General features: G+C 34.1%; 1 protein-coding gene across 21 annotated transcripts; it reads left to right on the top strand.

Moving 5' to 3' along the window:
• Positions 1-420: 420 nt before the first annotated feature.
• On the top strand, positions 421-20320 carry Nhe3 (Na[+]/H[+] hydrogen exchanger 3). 21 transcript variants are annotated; one of them, XM_073089036.1, is made up of 16 exons: positions 421-893; positions 1860-2015; positions 2941-3098; positions 4591-4806; positions 8899-8972; positions 10654-10797; positions 11204-11307; positions 11789-11991; positions 12316-12427; positions 12911-13070; positions 13965-14016; positions 14782-14811; positions 16441-16515; positions 17299-17481; positions 18145-18228; positions 18904-20320. In XM_073089036.1, the coding sequence occupies exons 1-16, from the start codon at positions 665-667 to the stop codon at positions 18967-18969; spliced, it is 2046 nt and encodes a 681-aa protein (XP_072945137.1). In that variant the 5' UTR covers positions 421-664; the 3' UTR covers positions 18970-20320. The 21 variants fall into 21 exon arrangements, with proteins under 21 accessions (XP_072945137.1, XP_072945173.1, XP_072945143.1 ...); XM_073089072.1 differs by having other exon boundaries at positions 18764-20320; XM_073089042.1 differs by lacking the exon at positions 16441-16515 and adding an exon at positions 15833-15898.
• The last annotated feature ends 440 nt before the right edge of the window (positions 20321-20760 follow it).

The following is a 20760-nucleotide window of genomic DNA, read 5'->3' as shown; positions in this document are numbered from 1 at the left end:
TAAACTAAGAAAATTGCAATATGCATTATTTTACTAAAATTATGTTATTGCAAAGTCATAAAATTAGGCGTTGTAAAATTATCTACGTACTTTTTTTCCAAAATTAATTTAAAAATATTACGAGTACGAACGTATTATATATTTTCAATAATAATAAAGAGCTTTATATTTTTTATAATCTGAACAGAGCTATTTACGGGCTACATAATATATACAAAATTATAATGGCTGTCAGTATTTCTAATATTGGTCTGTTTATAAAAAATAAAACCATTGGTCTATGACTAGTCTATGGTCAATATCATATTTTATGGGTTCAAATTTGGACTTTATATCATTTGGATAAAGTCTACATTAAATGAAACAAATTTATTGGACGGCAAATATTTTTAGACTTCGTTTGTTATTTAATTTTGTTGTCAGTCAGTGTCAATTTTGCACTTGACAAAATTGTACCTACTGTGCAACTTTTAGTATTTTCACGGAAAGAAACATCGAAGCAGGAAAACGGTTGAAATAATCTTCATATTGGGCGAGCAAAACCAGTATTAGTTACCATTTTACGATAAACAAATGTGATACATACATCTGACAGCGACAAATGAAACGTAGATTTTCAAATCGATTTTTCCGGTGATGTGATATTATTGTTCATTGTGCAAGAATGAGTCCAGTTGTTGGATCTGCCTTTTTTCTATTCTATTTACTCGCATTGTGTAATGCTTCGGGTGCAGATATAGCTCTCGATGCTAAAGCGACCCTATTACATCGCATCGATAGCTTGAATCTCTTGATTTACACATGCCTTTTGACTCTGACTGTTTTGACGATATGGGTATTTAAACATCGCCGTGTGAGCTGGCTTCATGAGACGGGCCTGGCTGTGATATATGGTAAGATCCCCTCAAGAGACGATTATTCTATTGCTTTGACCCTGACAGGTGTAATGCTATCATGTGATGAGTGAGTGATATCTTCACCGACCTTGTTAGACATGCATTTCAGCTGACCTTAACAAAATAAATAATGTAAAAAGAATAGCCATGATTCTACTTTGCAACTATATACAATTGTTGTATATATAGTTGCAAAGTAGAATCATAAAATTGTTAAACAATTTTATAATTGCTCTCAATTTTCTTTTATATTGTGCATAATAAATTAATTACAAATGAATACAAGACACATGGGAAAATTTGAGAAAAAAAAATGTTATAAATCAATTATATTTGTTATATTGTTACATGTACTTTTAATGATTTTAGTTCTGCAGTGTTCAAAAGAATTAAATCTCAAAATTTTTGAATGACAATCAAAATTTACCGAAAGCCTAATGGCACTTTCTTTCTTAAAGTTGAACACCTTACATGAACTGAATTGTGAAACAGTAATTTGCATATCTAATATGGGTACCTGCATTACTAATACTGGGTACTAATACTTGCCTGGGTACTTTGATAAGGAGGTTAACCTACAACTTCCTTTTCTAAATTAAATTTGAAATATTGTCAATGAAATAATCTTAGACAGTGCTTAAATATTCCCTTAGACTTTTCTTTTTAATAAATCTGTAACAACATGTGTCTGTATAATTTTTCACAAATAATTGCTATACACAACTATTAAATAATTTGAGTTAGATATTTCAGCCAATGTGTCTATCATAATGTACTTTGTTGATAGCAAACTATGTATTAAAATGTTAAAAACTTAATATTCCTACTAGTACTTAAATTGATAAAAAAATTGTTTAACCTTAACTGATAACAATAATAACCTTATGACAATAAATAATTGACAGCGATAATATTAGACATCCTTAGAAATTCATTGAAATTTTTGCAATATTTCTTTCATAGGTCTAATAGTGGGAGCAATAATCCGATATGCAAGCAGTACAAATCAAGTTACCTACATCGATGCCCACCCAGCACCTGACACCAAGTACAACCTGTCTGTACCACCAGACATACTGCGCTTCCGCTTCCCGGACAAAATACAGATTTCCTCCGGAGGTTTGTATGTTTATGTATAAGTAAATTCATTATCATTTGTCGACAGGGTTGGATTAAGAATCCTGTAATGATTGCAATCAATGTTTATAATGTGACTAAACCTTGTATTGGATATATCTGATCTTCAAAATTTATTCTTAAAATAAATTGTATGCTGTAATCAGGGTAGAAATAGGAAGGTTTGAATTCATAATGTGTGATCAGATGTGCTCCCATCAAGAAACATGTCAATTATTTCTAGTATTTGTAAAAACATGTCTCAGGAGGATAAATTTTAATAAATAAATCTAAAATAGTGCAAATATTGCAAAGTGAGAAACCAACACAAAAACAAGAAAGAATTTTTTGCCTTTAAAACCTCAAAGATTAAAACCAGTTCAAATGCTTAAAATAGTCTAATGAGATGCTTTTAATCAACTGATTTTAATCAACCTTGACGTTGATCATACGAGTAAATGTGTTAGTATATACCCTAAACTCACTCTGCTAGTCTTAAGTAAATAAAATAGACTAACTCAATTTAAACATATTGGATTTATATTAATTATTGGGTATTTATTTCTGTATCGTTAAGGATTTTTTTTTTATAATGTAGGAGTAGCAGACGAGCATTACAGTCCACCTGATGGTAAGTGGCTACTGCCGCCCATGGACATCTGTAATCAACCCCAGATAGGATTAGATATTCCCACCTGAGGTCGGCCACAGATGCGCCGCTACCACTGAGGACTAAGCTGAAACGCCTCCGAAAAGTCTGTCTCCCTTACCACACCCTTCAAACCGGAACACAGCAGCGCCTAACACTGCTGTTATTAGGTAGAAATAGGTGTGGCGGTGGTGCCGCCGGAGTCGAACCACAAAGGGTTCTACCACCTTCAAAATTTAATTTTATTTAGATTTATATTAATGTGTGCATAAATTTCAGATACCGTACCAAATAAGACATATGCGTACAGCTTCCGAGGTGAAATAGTAAATTTGGAACAGAATGAAATTGATTTGAAAGCAACTTTCGATCCCGAGATATTTTTCAATATAATCTTACCACCAATTATTTTCCACGCTGGATACTGTTTGAAAAGAGTAAGTAATATATGAGTTTAATAATTACGAAAAATGTCCACTATAAAGAATTTGAACTAGTATAATAATATCAGGATGACCTATCTCAGATATAGAATATCAAGTGGTGATAGATAGTTGTCTTCTTTCGATGTAGGTATGTAAAATGTATATTTGTAAAGGTACAAATCTTTGTAGCTGGTTTTAAGTGTAATTCTTACAAAGGGTACCTTTTACATGCCTTTCAAACTACCAGTCTTAATGAATGAACTGTAATGTAAAATAGAAAGTTTTGTATGTAAAGATTAGACACTATTATTACTATGTGAGAATTAAATAACAAATTAATTAACATGTAATTAATCAAATAGCAATACAAAATATTAGTCACTAGACATTGCTTTTGGTGTTTTACAACTTAACAATATTGTAATTGTAACTTAAAAATATTGATTAAGGATTAAATTTCTATCAAACTTATTTATCTTTAAACAAACAGGTTGTATTAATTACTACACACTATTACAGTAACCACATACTCATTAACAGATGTTGGCATTGTAGTTTTATATTAACAAATAAATTACAAAGGTCTTTTAGAGGATAATGGGGTGAATGTACCATGCTTTCTTTGTGAATTCTCACCTTGAGTCAGAGTTAAATTAAACTTGCGCCTAGGGAGCTATTGTTTCTGAAGTTACGAAGATTTGGGTTCTACGACGGTCGTTTTAACTCCTGTGGTAGATCCATTTTGAAGGCATTCTACCAAAAAATTACTGCGATTATACACGTTCCATCCTAATGCACATTTAAAATATCATCAACCTTATTACGAGGATTACGTTTTTGTTCGGTTTCGAGATACGAATTAATAATATTTTTGTAATTAATAACATGTTTTTCCTCATGAGTTTATTTTCGTGTCGTAATTTTAGATATTCCACATTGTTTGTATCGATATCTAATTATCACTTATACAAGATTGATGTTGTAATTATGCGGATCAATCATTTTCCATTTCATTCATAATGATGATTACTACTTAAAGTTGCGTAAACACGAAAGTCATTTTTGTCAGTGGAAAAACTGCACGATTGTGTATGTATTCAGGTCATTCTTGATAGTCTCGCTTCTACTTATAATTCATTATTCTATGGCACTACCTACTTAGCTGAATGGGAAAAGTGACTTAAAGCTTCGTAATGAAAAGATCTTGCACAGACACATTTACAGTGTCTGTGCAAGATCTTTTCATTAATTCACTTAAAAGTAAATCGCAATTTCGAACCTTATTAAACTATAATGAACCATATGATGCCAGCCTTAAAATTTACAAATATTCTAAACGAGTGTGTTTAAATACAAAAAACAAAAGCAATACAAAAAACAGGTCTCTGGAAATCAGAGGCAGTTTTGCCCAGTGCCTACAGTATGGACTGAATCCTTGTCCCTTCTCAGTAGGACACAAGGGTTGGTAACAATGACAAACGAAAACCCTCAACTATATCCTCAGAAATACTTCTTCCGCAACCTGGGCGCGATCCTGACGTTCGCGATGGTGGGCACGGCGCTGTCCGCGCTGGTGATCGGCGCGCTCATGTACGGCTTCGTGCAGCTCATGCCCGCGTCGCTCGCGTCCAGCTTCACCTTCCTCGACACGCTGTACTTTGGCGCTCTCATCTCCCCTACCGACCCACTCACCGTGCTCGCTATCTTCTCGCAGTTAAAGGTAATTATGATAATAAGAGTTATGTGATAGCTGTATTGTTTGGTTAGAAAAATCCTAGATAGAATAGAGGGTGTCCCTGTAGTTCCGGGACCAGAATAGGGCTACGGTATCCCCTGCCTGTCGTAAGAGGCGACTAAAAGGGGCTTTCGGGGTTACGGGCGGCAAGAGTGGGAGCTCGAACCGCCCGGCTAGCGACCCCGGGAAGGACGACGGTATGTGTGGTCGCATTCCGTCGTATACACCAGACGGTGTGGTGACACAAAGTCATCTGGGCGGAGCCCGACGGGGCAGTGCGCTGAGAGGACTCCGGTCGCGTTCCTTTGGAGATCCCGGAGTCCTCTACGCAGCGCCGAGGACGGCCACCGGGGGGGTTTTAGTGCGGTAAAAGTCCCATATAACCCCGTGTCGCTCCCACGGCACCGGGTACCTTTTGAAGGTTTCCCCCTCGAAAAGAAAAAAAAAAAAAAAAAAAAAAGAATAGAGGGATGAAAAGATGATGTAACTCAATGTTCTCCTGTTTTTGTAAAATTTAAATGAAACTGTACAAAGATATGGCTCATTTTTATGAAAAGTAATCTTTGATACATGTCATGTCGCCATTATAATAGGGTGAGGTAGGAAGGATAGGTGATTATACTCTGTCATTGTTTCTTGAATAGAATAATGTAAGTTCTTTACTAACATACACATGTTATAATTATTTACAAAAAGTTTAGAGAAGCGTGTTAAAATTCGTGACACGGGTCAGCAGTGCCTACTTATCATCAAATTATTACATCTAGTAGCTTCTATATGCCAGATTTTATGAAATTCACTGGATAGTTTTTACGTAAAACTAAAAGTATATATGCACATTCAAAGCTGTTCAACTGGTTTTAAAATTGGAATTTCCCAGGCGACGTAATTTAGTTACTCTACTACATTGATCTATAAATATAAAGATCCGCCACAAGCGGGCAAAACTTGAAACATACAAAATACGGCAAGTGGTGTAAAACGACTCCAGCCAAGTCCAGTCGCTCTCGCGCGGCGTAGTAATACACACGAATGTCACTGAACACGTTGAACGTCATTATTTTGAATTTAAAGCCTCAAAATGCCTTCTTGTGCAATGCGTAAATGCAAAAATTATGCTCGAAAAAGAAACAAACTTCATGGAATCACCTATCACACGTAAATGAAGAGAAATTATTAAATTTTGTTTATTTTTCGTGTTCGATCCGCCATGATTACGTGAGTAACCAGAAGGAGACAAAGTATGTTTTTGTCAATGAAAGTGATAAAGACGCAAAATGCATGGTCATAGATCAACAGAACAGAAGTGACATTTTATTGAATCTGACGATGTTCATATGTCGTATGTTATAGTTTAAGATCCCACTGCTTAATTTTTATATTAGTGTGTTTTTAGTCAAAATATAACATTTTATGGTTTATTTTAATAAAATAAAATCGATATATGGGAAATTCTGTATCCTAATCTTTAAATTTCCTTCGATACCTGTGGTAAATAATAAAAAATATTACCATAAAATTTATATAGGATAGTATACGGTATTTTAAAATTTCTTTAATTGAATAAATATTTCAATCATTAAGGTCGTATTTCTTCCTTAACCTAAACATAATTTAATAAATAATCTTTGTATAGCCAGAAATTAATCCTCAAAAAGACCACGGTAAAATTAGAATCTTATATATAAAATTCTCATGTCACAATGTTAGTTACTGTACCTACTCCTGCGAAACGGCTTTACTGATTTTCACCAAAATTTATATGCATATTCAGTAAGTCTGAGAATTGGCTACTATCTATTTTTCATATCTCTTAAGTGATAAGGGTTGTTCACCCTTAACATTTTTTTTATTTATATGGCAACACAATGTCTGCTGGGTCAGCTAGTACATTTATAAAATTTACACAACTTTGCAATTAATGGTCGTGTGTAAAATAAAACTGATAATAATAAACATAGATTAGTAAAGATACTTCGCCGCCTTGAAATTGAAATAAGCCACAAACGGCTTAATAGTAAGTTCTTTTTTTGAATTCTTGACAAATAAAAACATTTTTAGAGAAAATTTACGAATAAATAACTAATACTGCGTAATTTACATAATAAATAAATAATTATTTCAAATATTTTAGAGACATTTTAGCACGGAGACGTGGAAAACTTTTTTACGCAACTATTTCAATTCTCAAAACTGGGTACATTTTCTTGTTAGGAGTGAGTAATATTTACTAATCTATGATAATAAATATAAACTATTTTTAAAACATATATTTTAAACCAGTCGATACATCTGTATAGATACATTCTTTCAAATTATATTTTTATTTAATAATTATTTATTTAGTTAAACTGTACTATAACATTTCTACGTAAACGACGTACTAAAACTATTATCGACATTTTTGGACATTTTTTACCTTCTGTTCCATTATTTCATTGTCTTTGACAAGCATGCGTATCAATGGGATAGCCACCATACGTCCCGTTTTTAACGGGACAGTCCCTTTTTCCGATGCTTCGTGCCGTTGTCTCCGAAATGAACCGTTGCCATTGTCAATTAAGTAACAGTATATAGTATAATTATGAAAAAACATGGGGTGCTCCATTTACCAGTTTTGTAAAAAGCGCCCCACATTTTTTCCACAATTATACTATTTACTGTTCCTTAAATGATTCATAGATTGAAAATTATTTTCTACTTTTTAGTTAATTTTATCATAAAAGCGTGTTTTTAGTATTTAACTATATTTTTTCAAGTAAAAAGTATTTGACATAAAAAAATCGATGTCCCGTTTTGACTGAAGTAATCATTGGTCACTATATTCCATGGTCAATATTTACGTTTGCGTAGACTTGAAACGCAAGGTCAAACACTAGTTGTCTTTTTTTATCACATTGTTCTAATAGCTCTGTCCCTTATAGAACATTTGTCTATGTAGTAAAGGTAAGTAAAATAAAAAACGTGCATGTGTGCTATCAAAGCAGTTTCGCTCAAGTTTTCTCTTAAGTTAGCGGGCGTATAACGTGTCTAGTATAAAATGTCATTGCTCTACTATTTATACTTCTACTATTATCAGATACTTCTATATAGTAATTGATTATAATAAAAACGTCATGCAATGTAAACTAGTTGTTAGCAGAAAAAGACTAGTCACGTGAAGAACAAATAATAATTTAATCGCACTTTATATTACGTAAACACGTGCTTATCTTCCGCGTAACGTTTGTATTTGTAAATTGAACATCATTCATATAAGTTTTGCAAAGAGTTATTTTTATGAGTGCATACGTGTAGGTACATGCACGCCACGTGCATGTCTATGTTTACGAAATCTTTAGTAATATTATAAAAGCGAAAGTGTGTTTGTTTGCAATGCTTTCACGCCTTAAATTTCTACCTGAGGTCACCCACAAAGGCGCCGCTACCTCCGAGGACTAAGCTGGAATGCCTCCGATAAATATGTCTCCCGTCACCATACCTTTCAAATCAGAACACATCAGCGTTTAACTGATGTTATTAGGCAGAAATAGAAATAGCGGTGGTGCCTCCGAAGTCGAACCACAGGGGGTTGTACCATCTTAAAAAGCTGTTACATAATATTATACACATTACGTCCGTGGAACTGGCGCAGGCGCACACTCGCATGTCTGTATTGAAAAAATATGAACAGCGTCACAGACGCGCGTGCAAAGACAATACACGCGCGGCGGGCGCCCGCTCCTACAGCGTGGGTACATATGTTCAAATTAAATCACAGACAGATAGTTCAATTTTGTTTATGTTTATAAATATTATTTAACAATGAAATAAACGCTTACCAGTCATGGTTAGTACTTATTATATACCTATACATTGTCGGAGTAATGGACAATAAAGTCTAATAGCCAAATGATTATACTGGACGACATTTATCAATTAATTTCCGGCCAAGAACTAGTGAAGAAGAAGAATGTGATGTAAAAGCAACAATAAACGCTTAAATCATACTTGAGTCTTACTACTGAGTAACAGGATGTTCAGATTTGTTGAAATGTCTATGAATAATTGTATGTTAACTTATACTTATATTTCCAGGTGGACGTCAATTTGTACGCTATGATATTCGGTGAGAGCGTACTCAACGACGCCGTGGCTTTAGTACTTAGCGGGTAATTGACATTTGGTATTTTTTCATAGTAATTAAGCATATAACTCATTTTAATTGTGGACTGCCGACCAAAGTGATTTCTAAAAAACATCAAATAGGGTAAGACTTTTATCGGAAATCAATCAGAGTTGTATTGCTGCCAATAACTCTGTTGCATATTTTCCATTCAAAAACATACATTGTGGGAAAGTCCTGCACAAAATATTTTATAAATAGTTTGGGTTTAGAACATCTTTCCTGATATGTTTGCCTTACTGGAACCAAACAGGCACACAGCAAATTAAATGAGGATTTCATATGTATGGCGAAATACTGCAGTCCAACGACGAAGTGTAGTAACCGATATTATTACTAAACCTATATTTCGTTACAAGGATTTATATGGTATACACTGTCAACTGTTTGTAGGAAGTTTTTTTAAGAAAAATGTTAGAACATGTTTAAAGTCTATCTATAAGTTTATCTAATGATTATGAATATGTTAATAAAATTCTAACTTTACCTGTGACCCATGCCGTGACATACTTTAATTTTATTAATACAAACATATAACATATTTTGCATGTTGATAAATACCAGATATAGAAATGAGAGTTAACAATTGTAAATACAATATTAACTATAAATTTTATTAAAATGATGGGTACAAGTATGTATTATAACGTTTACTTTTAATAGATATATTACATAAACATGCATGAGATTTTGAACATATTTTCCTCTTTAATTAAAATACTCGATTTCAATATTGTTAGTAATGATGTATATAACATGCCTATTATATAACAATGTTATCACTTAATATTTCTAGCACTAGTGATATTATTTTGTTCCCATATTATTATGCAATCGTGTAGAATCCCATTTAGCTTAAAAAAGTTTTTTAAGTATTTTGCCATAACTATGCCTATACTATGTCGATAAGCCAAACTAATGCAGATTTTCAGCTATATTTTATAGAGATTAATTCATTAATGTAATGCAGGAGAATAATTTAGACCTCTCTGAAGTATGAACCAACAATCAAGGGGGGAGGCCAATAAAATGTTTATTGGGATTTTAGACGTGTATGACTCCGCGAGACAATTATTATAATACTCACTAACGTTATAGAAAACATTCCTTCCATCCATACTTTAAAAGAAGAGATAAGTTTATTATTCATGATTTAATTATATATTATTTATGGTTATGTTCATCCTGTTTATGGTTTGTTACTAGAATACATTACATCAGTTAATAAATGTTTAATAACATTTACTACCTACCTACAATGAATAATGTAATACAATCTTACATTTGTAATTATTTTATTACTTTCCTACTAAGTAATCAAATTAAACTAAATATAAGTAGTAATTTGTACAATTTATATGTGAATTTTCAATATTTATTTATTATGTATGAAACTATACCCAAGCGTATTTCTGTTAAGCTGTTAAACACGTTTCTAATTTGAACAATACAGAATTAAAATTGAAGGAAACTTTTAATTAATACTAATACTGAACTATCGGCCTCACTGTACGCATTGCTATCGCTGACAACAATATATATATATAGCTTTTGACCCTCTTCTTCATATTTTCCGCGGCGCATGATTATGTTTAAACTTATCTCTCCAGGAATATAATATTTATTCTGCATTATTAATTTCTTAACAACGCGATTTATATTTCCAGAGCCATACAGAACTACGAGAAAAGGTACTCAGTAGACGGCGGTTTCGAGATTACTGCGTTCTTGGCGGCGATTGGCGATTTCATCGGCATCTTCAGTCTATCCCTGCTTGTGGGTGCTCTCTTGGGATGTTTCACAGCATTGATATCCTTTTGAAATAAAATGTGTTAATAACTTAACAACTATAGTTGATAGCGTCTAGTATACTTTGGAATGATCAAGAAAAGTGCGTTTAACGCCTTAGCTTCATCAGATGTCAGTTAAATGTAGCCTTGATAAGGCTTTAGCATCTATGTAGACAGTAGATTAAGAAATGAAATTAAATAGAAATCCAAATCAGTCAACATACATCTGTAAACGTTGCTTTATTACCATGTGAGCTGTGAAAATTTCTTATTTCAAGTAACACAAGCTTTCTTACAAAATATCAGTAAAATTTTACTTTAGTTCCTTTCTGTTAACCTTAAAGATTTTTATAGTTACATATAAATACTTAGGATCCTTAGGTTAGGTTAGGTTAGTTGCAAATAATTCCTTAACCTGCGCGCACATGACGAAGTTCACGCACGTGCGCGACTGGCCGCTGCTGGAGTCCGCGCTGTTCGTGCTCATGTCGTACGCCGCCTTCCTCATCGCGGAGGTCTTCGAGCTCACAGGTGCGTTGTTATAACTAACCCACCTGATATTACCTAGTCCCTGTCGCCCTACTGTAACTGACCGATGTTTCATCCGAAACATTTCATAGTGATGTAGTTTTTTTAAATTGTAGTATGCCCGAACCAGCTAATAAGTACGTTTCCTCTATATTTTTGACATGAAACCGGATTATGTATTTGGTAATAGGCCTATGAGAGTAGTTAAATATGTCAGTTACAATAGAATATTCTTAAAACAATACTTGATAGAAACGCAACATCAACTCAGAAAGTTGCAAGAAAGTCCGGGAATTACACTTGTTTTATATATTTCGCGTTTTGCCTACACTGAATTTGAACCAATTTTATCATTATTTGTGTGACATATATTGGCAGACCTTTAATAGAACTATATGCATCTTTTACATCGCCCAATTTTGAACTGTGTACTCTTGGAATTTTCAGGCAGCACCACTAATATTCTACTCTGTTTGAATTGCAGGAGTGGTAGCGGTGTTATTCTGCGGCATATGCCAGGCGCACTACACGTACAACAACCTATCGTCGGACTCTCGCAACCGCACCAAGCAACTGTTCGAGCTGCTCAACTTCCTCGCGGAGAACTTCATCTTCACCTACATCGGCGTCTCCATGTTCACCTTCCCCAAACACCACTTCGATCCCTGGTTCATTATTGCTGGATTTGTATCCTTTTTAATAGAATGTTAAGTTTTCTTATAAAAAAGAAAATGCGCTATCCTGGCTGTCAAAAGATTAATACGATGGCACACACCTGAAATATTAGACAATGTAATAAAACAACCTTTTTTTACTGTGTTAATACTCATATGCTCCTAATATTTAAAATTAATTACATATCCAGCTAATATTTAAATTTAATTAAAATTTGGCTGCATTGAGTTGACAAAGCGTATAATTGTTACACATGCTTGAGACAGGTCCGCAAGTCTATATGGGCGTTGCGGTAAAAATGAACGATTTTAATGACATTCCTTAACCACGCAATAGTTGACGTCTACCCTCGGACGTGCCGTCAACATCTACCCCTTGTCGTTCCTGCTGAATCTAGGACGCAAACCACCGATTCCTATGAACTTCCAACACATGCTCTTCTTCTCTGGTGAGTATTAAATTTTATACGTATGCGGAAATAATATTTTAAACAGCCTCATGTAAATTTATGAAATCCATTACTAAACATTGATTTAATGAGGTAAAAATTGTAGCGATTACTTACATTAAATAAATAATATTTATATTATTAGCAAACTCTCCACCAGTAATTATACCGTTTTACGCTTAAGACACACCATAAAAGCAAAGCAAAGTTTTGTTTTAAAGAATGTGTTAATAAAAACACTATGCCTCGTATAGAGGAGGCAAATCAATTTAGTCATTACGGGTAGCCCAGCTTCTGTGACCAACTTCAGGTAGATTCTGTCTGGAGTTGATTACAGCTATTCACGTATGGCACCAGCCACATATCGTTTGTTGGACACCATGCTCGTATGGTATTATCATATTATATAAAATCACATGAATTTCGAGTCATGAGGGTTTCGTGAATACTTAAAACCCCAATCCTAAACTCCGTGTTCGGTAGGTCTCCGCGGCGCGATGTCGTTCGCGCTGGCGATCCGCAACACGGTGTCGGAGGCGCGGCAGGCCATGCTGACCACGACGTCGCTGATCGTGATCGCCACCGTGGTGCTGCAGGGCGGCGCCGCCACGCACGCGCTCGCCTACCTGCGCATACCCACCGGGTACGATGCACTGTAAATATGTCGTCTTTCTTTCTGTTTGCATTACATTTACCTTTCTCCTTCGGGGCGTAGCGTGGGCTAACACCGCTATGGACGTTTTGATGCTTACGACGGCCGCGGTCGGCGTAATAAAAACTGCAAAATGAGAAAAACGGTTTTATTTAATGATATTTACAATTAACCTAAAATTGGCATACAAATAGTAAATTAATGAAAAAAGACGTGTAAAAATACATTATATAATATGAGAAAGCTGTAATTTTTGAGATTTAACTGTTCCTAAAAAAGTGGTGTCCAAAGAAGACTAAGCCCATACCGTGCTACGCGCTACACCCCTGCTGTCCTCATTTCTACTCGTTTTCACTACATTCACTACTCTACAACCCATCTCATTACCATCGCCAATATCATGCTGCAAGGCTATAATGCCACGCACGTGTTTACCTTTCAAGCGCAAATATGTCAAAATTGTTACTCATTACAATGTTTTTCACTTGTCAACTCGCTACTGTGGTTATATAGGCACGCAAATTCATCAACATTACCTTAACGACCGCTAGTTATTTAAGAATAAAAATACATTTAAATACAAATGTTTACTTGACGATAAGTCTAATAGTAAGTTGCGAAATATCCTTAGAAAATACACACTGTAAATATCAAAGAATTTTTCTTGGCAACACAATAGTTACCAAGTACAACAGACAACAACATTGCATACTTATTTTAATAAGCATGTTTAGGGAAATTGATCTTTTTGGCGTATGACTCATTATTCAGTCATACGAATGGACCCTTAAAATTACCGTATAAACGAATACTTTCCCGAGTCCCATGCACAAGACATCTACCTAATTGAGACCTGTAAATAAATGATTTTGCCGTATTTTTCAGCCAAGGCCAAAACGATGAAAATGAAGCTCTACCATACCGTGATGTGAGAAGTGTAAGTATTCATAGTTCATTTACGCTGTCTTCACAAGTATTATTAATTTTAAATAGATGCACAAATTTAACACGTGCTATTCAGAGAAGGTGCAATTTGTATATTTCTATGCATTATTTAAACATAGACTTTGGCTCAAAAACTTTGTAAATATAATGCACAGGGTAAGAAATATTTTTCAATTAAGGAACATTATACTTGCATGTTTTCTGAGCCAAGTATTAGAAGCAAGTAATACTCAGATAATGCAATTGAATTTTTATTCTACAAATCGTTATTAATATATTAAATTATTATGTAAACAAAAGATGCAATATATTGCAGCAATATTTACTGAGATATTACCTGCACTAAAATAGTGCTAACAGTTTGTCTTGCTTATGTTGAGACGGTTACACATTGTATAGCTTTAATTTGTAGTGTTCGCTTTTATTACAAACCCTCTTATGGCTACTATGGTCGTAGCAACTTACGCACTCTCAGTTATCAAGAAAAATCACGCATTTACCGAAAACATTTCATATTTCACGAAATTGTGCAAGTTTTTGTATTTACGAACCGTGTAAAGTATTTTTAACAATGTTAATTATTTGTAAAATCATTTAAATTACCTTAGTAAATTGTTTTCAAGTTTTCTATTTGTAATAACCAAAAATATTGTTTGTGACTAAATTGCATTGAATCGAAGCGTGAGAAATACATCATTGGTATTGTACACATTTGGGCGTTACAGTGCATGTGATTAATATAACATTGTTGTGGCAGCTGTACCAGGCCACGGATTCGGGCAGACCGGTATGTATATACAGATAACCGCACTGCACTCTACATGGGCTTGTACATGTCACATGGTGGTGCTTGGGACATTTAACGCTGCCGATCTGAGTTAGAACTGTAGTGGTCAATCCATAGATAGGCCAACTTATACAAGGTCCTGTGTCAACATAGAATTTATTGATAGAAAATGAAATATGAATCGATATTAAATCTATCGATTTTTTATACAAAAAAACTCCGTTATAAAAATATTGTATTCGTGACTTCATAAACATCTGAAATAGTATATAACTGTGGAGATATTTACGCCTATTCCGAAATCATGGTAAAGATATTCAATTACATTAAAGACAACTTTCAAAATCTATAATAAATTATTTTTATTGACTCAGGGCATTAGTAGGTGGGGATCAAACATAAAAGTTAATCTTTATAAAATTCCGGTCGGCAATGTTAACATGTTCGCTCTAGGCCCCATAACAGTTTATTTGAGGGCCGCTAACATTGTGTCTTCACATAAAAAGTCATGACCCGGCAGTCATGCCTTTTGACGTTTATATCCGAGACCTGATCTATCTGTCAAATTATAAAAACAAAAAAACGTTAGTACAGAATTTGATAAGTATTCTAATTATTTTATTGGTACAAAGAATCTTAAAGGTTAACTATAAAATTTGTTTGACAGGTAACAGTGAAATGCTTTACTTGTAATAAATGTTACATGTATGTGGTCGTCTTTAAGTATATAACTCTGGTCGTAGCTACTTGAGTCATTCCGTATTTTAACAAGGTAAAGATTTGTAGTATATTTAACTACTCTATTTTCCATACCATAATAGTTGTGCAAAATGAAGGCGAAAAATTGACTTAGTAAGAACTCGGTAGGTACCGTAACTAACTTATTAAGATTATACTAACAAATCTTATAAAAACAAAATTGTATTATATGTTCCACGTAGCTACAGCCATTGTCAATTAACTACCAAATTAAGCCCTTAAAGCTGCGCATAGAACTTAACAGGAATCCGTATTTATCCAGACAGGAGACGTAGGTTTCGGCCTCCGAAACTTGGACGCCCCGACGGCCAGTAGCGACATGGCCACAGTAAGACTATATTGCCAGCATGCAAATAATGTCATACGTCCATCAAAATGATCCCTTCTACTAATCTACTAATCTTGGATGAGACAGTACAGATTATTATAACCTTATACATTTATTTTGAAGTGGTCGTAATTGGTTAACGGTAAACAATATAATTATATAAGAAGACAAAAAATACTATTTAATTATTTTTTAAGACTAGAATTTATGACGATGGGGTGTCATATGAAAATATATTTTCTACATTTATGAAATGAATATTTTTTTTCTTTCATAATTAAAATAAACTGTACTGTATCATTTTGATGTAATAGACAAATCCTGCTGCATCTGTTTGTGTGTAACATTATTAATTGCACCTTTATCGGAATTGCAATATATTAAAATTATTTATAATTAAAATTAAATGTTATCAAGTTAATATAGACGAATTCAATATTGTCTATCTCTTTTGTTACCAGCAGGACGTCTGTTGTATCTATATTAATTTCCACTAATTTATTGCATGTTATTTTATTTTCACTTTTGGTTTAAACGTCTAGAATGGCAGCATGGTAGTTAAATGGGGCAAAGGCGAAAATGGAGTGATAATGCCTTGGCAACTAAACGTTCTCGCAGTATGTAAACATATTTTTCTATATTCAATATACTCCACTGCATGAGTGGGCGACATGCATGTCATCGTACAGTCGACAACAATATTATATCCTCTTCTGCATTTTGCTCAATATAAATGCTGTCAAGTTTTTATTTATTGATCAATGTATTGTCAACTGTACGCACTCCTAAACATATTCTTTATTTGCCCTATGTATTGCATGCACGTGAAAGTAAAGATAGGGGTAATAAAATATGTACAAAGATCATTACCTGTACTTTTATACAATAATATGGCTAAAATCAATATAAAAATGTTCCTTTCTCTGCTATCTTTTCTTTCATGGTGTAAAATATTAACTTCATATTTTTAAGTAACCCTTTCTTGTATGACTTCACGAATTCATGTTTCTTTCATTCCCTTTTACAAAGTCCAGTAATTAAATAACCTAAAAATCCAAATTTTGATCAATTGACAACCTTTTTAAATACTTAGTCAACAACATAATATTATTAGTAAATCCCCAAAATTCAACTTACATTTCAACGTATCTAGTTTACAATGGCTTTAAACCAATAATTAGTCCCAATAAAACTGAGAGACGCTCCCGAAACACGATTCTTTTAACGCGTAACGCACAATTGGCCTCCAAGAAACCTAACTTCTTGAAACGCAATAAAGAGTATAAAGCCCGCTCCACATTCTCGCGAGAACGCGAGAAAGACCGGCTCCACATTCTCGTTTCTCGTGCTTTTCTCGCGGGAACGTGGAGCGGGCTTAACGTTCCACGTGGTGCGTCCAGGAGACGCCCCGCAGCGGCGAGGCGGGCGAGAAGGCGCGGCTGGCGCGGCTGTGGGGCGCGCTGGACTCGCGCCTGCTGAAGCCGCTGCTGACGCACGCGCGCCCGCCGCTCACAGAGACGCTGCCCGGCTTCCTCAGCCCGCTCGCACGGATACTCACCACCACGCGCCAGTACACGCAGGCTGTAAGTGTTTAGGGAAACTTACATGGATAATAAATAGTTAACTATTTCTAATAAAAGGGATTATGTATTTAAATTAGTAGAATTAGATAATTATTACTACTAATTTAAATATATAATCCCTTAATGTAGATACATGTACTTATCCTAGGTGTGCCAGTTTAGAGTCAAGGATAGCAACGCATTTGTAGTCTTTCTTAGATAGGAATTTTAAAGTTAATAATTACATGGTAATATATCTGTAAACAGCGTAAGCCATTTACGATTTGACACCCTTTGTGTTTTCACTCCAAAGACATCACTGCCACTCCTTTTTCTGTCTAATACCAGCAATTTTAAACACTGCTGGGTTCTAGTTTAAAGGTAAGAGAGAAGGACTTATCAGAGGCATTCCAGCTTAGTCTTCGTAGCAATTCACCTGTAGCGGACCTGAGGTAAAAATCTAATTTTACCAGGGATTAACTACAAATGTACATGAGCGACAGTAGCCACTTACCATCACAGATGACCAGCATGCTCGTCTCCTACTTCTTCATTAATATAAAACTTAATTGTACTATTTGAGATATAATAAAAATCTATGTAATTTTTGCCAATATTTTCTTTGTCTTTTAATATGCCAATACTTTTTATATAATAATATGCTGTAAAATAATAACTTTACAGGACAACAGTCTTCGTAGGACCGACTCTGATTCGGACCTCTGTCTCGACGAACCGCAACCAGTGCCGACTAGTATCGATCCACAGGTATCTCATATCTCTTAGTTATATTTCGTTGCCAAATAAATGTTGTGATTAATTAAAAAAATACAGGCTTATATAATTATAGTAGAAACATTTTTTTAATGAATTAATTTGTATAAATTTATTTTCTATATTAAAAAAATATATTCCTGCTTGTTATATTTTCAAGGCTAGCATTCATATTGATATTATTTTTATAGAATTCATCCCAATGGTATTGGTGCACACATGTAACAAATTTCTTAAAATAATAATGAATGCATCAAATCTGCAATTTCTTATCAGGCCTATTGATGTCTAACCGGTCTGCCCTACAGAGATTTCTGGGTTCAATTCCCGAATATGCAAACACCTAAAAGATGTTTTTTGTCATCTTTTGTCTGGATGTTTGTTTACTTGTCTTTGTGTATGTCCATGAGTGTAGAACGCATTTATAGTAAAATTCAAATCTATATACTTTTACATACATTAATGCATGCGCTTGTAATCTAAAATTATACATGTACTTGACCCTGTGTATAATTTCTTTTCGTTGCAGCTTTCTTTTAGTTTACGGAACGGATACGGAAATGTATAGACTTTGTAACGGTATAGATCTTCGGCTGTGATATAAGGTGTAGATGTAAATAGACATAGCATGGTATTAATAGAAGAATTATTTTGAATTATTGCACGCAGCAATTGTGGCCTGGACTCGTCGACACACGGATCTCTGTAGAAGGTATTACCGGGAGTAATATTTAACTGACATAAATGTTAATCATTACAAATATAAAAGTGTGCCACAATGTAAAGGGATCGTTACGTCGCGGCGCATGCCAAAATCGCTGTGATTATACCATACTTTTCTTGTTAGTGCAAAACGAAGTGTTATTAATTTTTATAAGTCATTTATTAATTCATCCATAATTTTGTTATACTGTAACAAATATTATCCTTTTTGGAAATGAAATTAGGAAGTACAAAATCTGAAAAATAATACAGCGATTTTTCACGCGTAGCGACAGATTGTTAGATATTAAGTTGTCGCATCCCTCGTCGAGGTTTTTAAAGCTTCGTGAACTTTTAAGATCAGTGTAACAGATCTTGAAAGGGTGTAGTGAAAGCGCCAGGTGAGTCTGAATGCTGTATGTCTCTAGAGATGTTGTAACTTAGTTTTGTCATAGTCAAAACTGATCTGTAGAGCCATTTGATCCATAAAACTGATATTAAATAGTTTGCCTTCCATTTTTTTTTATTGAGTGTTTATGCAAAAGAGAAGAAGCACAATTAGACACAGTATTAATTTTGCTTCTCTCATATTTCTTTTTATCTTTTTTCTTTTTGCTACTGATATGATTTCTCACGTTTCCCATACATGCAATGTCTATTTGATATCTGTTTTATGGTAACCGCATCCAAAATCAAGCGCTTCGACCTCATCGGATGTTGAAAATATAAAGGGTTGCCAATGCATAGTATGATCATGTACCATTGATATACAGATGATGAAATTTGTACGTTTAGGTAATATAATACACATATTTTATGTATTTTCGAACTTCATTATTATTGTACTTTGACTAGCATAGTTGTAGACAACCTCATAGTATTCGAAGATGCCATATTATTTCGACAATCTCGTATGGTTATGTTGGCAACCCTGAATGTGTGGACGTGGTTGTGGGTGGCCTTGCCTGCGTGCTTTGATGGTCGCTGGTTAAGAACTAGCTTAGCTTGAATTATTGTGTATAAAGTGCACATTGCACTATTCACAGTATTTGAGACATGTCATTGTGCATCTCGGGATATGTAAAATATCGAAATTATTAATATATAATTTAACTTCCTTATTGCTACAGATATATTTGAATTATTAATGCAGTAATTATTGATTAGATTAGTGACTACCTTCACTTAGAATCTTTTGAAAATTTCAGTGAAAATATTAGTGTCATGTCTCAAATATAAATCTCATCTCTGGTTGTATATTTTGCTTGCTGCAGTCCTAGCATACTAGTGTGAAAGGACTACAAAAATGAAGTATTTCATATTAGGGGAATATATATTCTACTATCATCTATCTCGTATGTAAAATTTAAAATCATACTACGAATATTAAACAGACATCCAAATGATACAATCTTTTATTCTCAAACTGGACGTTTGTATTGATATCATATGCGAGTCAAATAATAATCGCGACATAGTGTCCTAGCCTAGGAGCTATGATTGTAAAAAGCATGAAACTATATTCTAATTGGAGTAAAGATCTTTTATAGGAGTATAGGATGTCTTTTCATATAAACATGCAAAGCCAGCTAGCATTGATGCACTATAATGCAAAACCCAAGTTTTGAAAGTTGGCTTTTATCTGTATACATCTTTTAATAATATTTGTCTTTGTATTGTACTCTATTAAGTAAACCATCTTTTTTCTTGCTCATTGTGATACAACTTTTATTACATATTTATTCTTGGCCATTAAATGATTCGCTGTAAATATGACATATACTACACATTAAAAACTACAAGCAAAGCAGATCATGTGTATAT

This window comes from Epargyreus clarus, unplaced genomic scaffold (assembly GCF_041222505.1).
Source record: "Epargyreus clarus isolate Ecla_fem2 unplaced genomic scaffold, WU_Ecla_fem_2.2 ptg000003l, whole genome shotgun sequence".
NCBI classification, from domain to species: domain Eukaryota; kingdom Metazoa; phylum Arthropoda; class Insecta; order Lepidoptera; family Hesperiidae; genus Epargyreus; species Epargyreus clarus.
Note: the sequence above shows the minus strand (reverse complement) of the source record. Positions and strands in the feature narration are given on the sequence as shown.

Coding starts and splice junctions, on each gene's coding strand:
- Nhe3 (XM_073089021.1), top strand. CDS start 665: ATGAGTCCAGTTGTTGGATCTGCCTTTTTTCTATTCTATTTACTCGCA. Junction 894..1,859: donor GGGCCTGGCTGTGATATATG/GTAAGATCCCCT, acceptor TTTCTTTCATAG/GTCTAATAGTGGGAGCAATA. Junction 18,229..18,903: donor CGACTAGTATCGATCCACAG/GTATCTCATATC, acceptor TATTGCACGCAG/CAATTGTGGCCTGGACTCGT.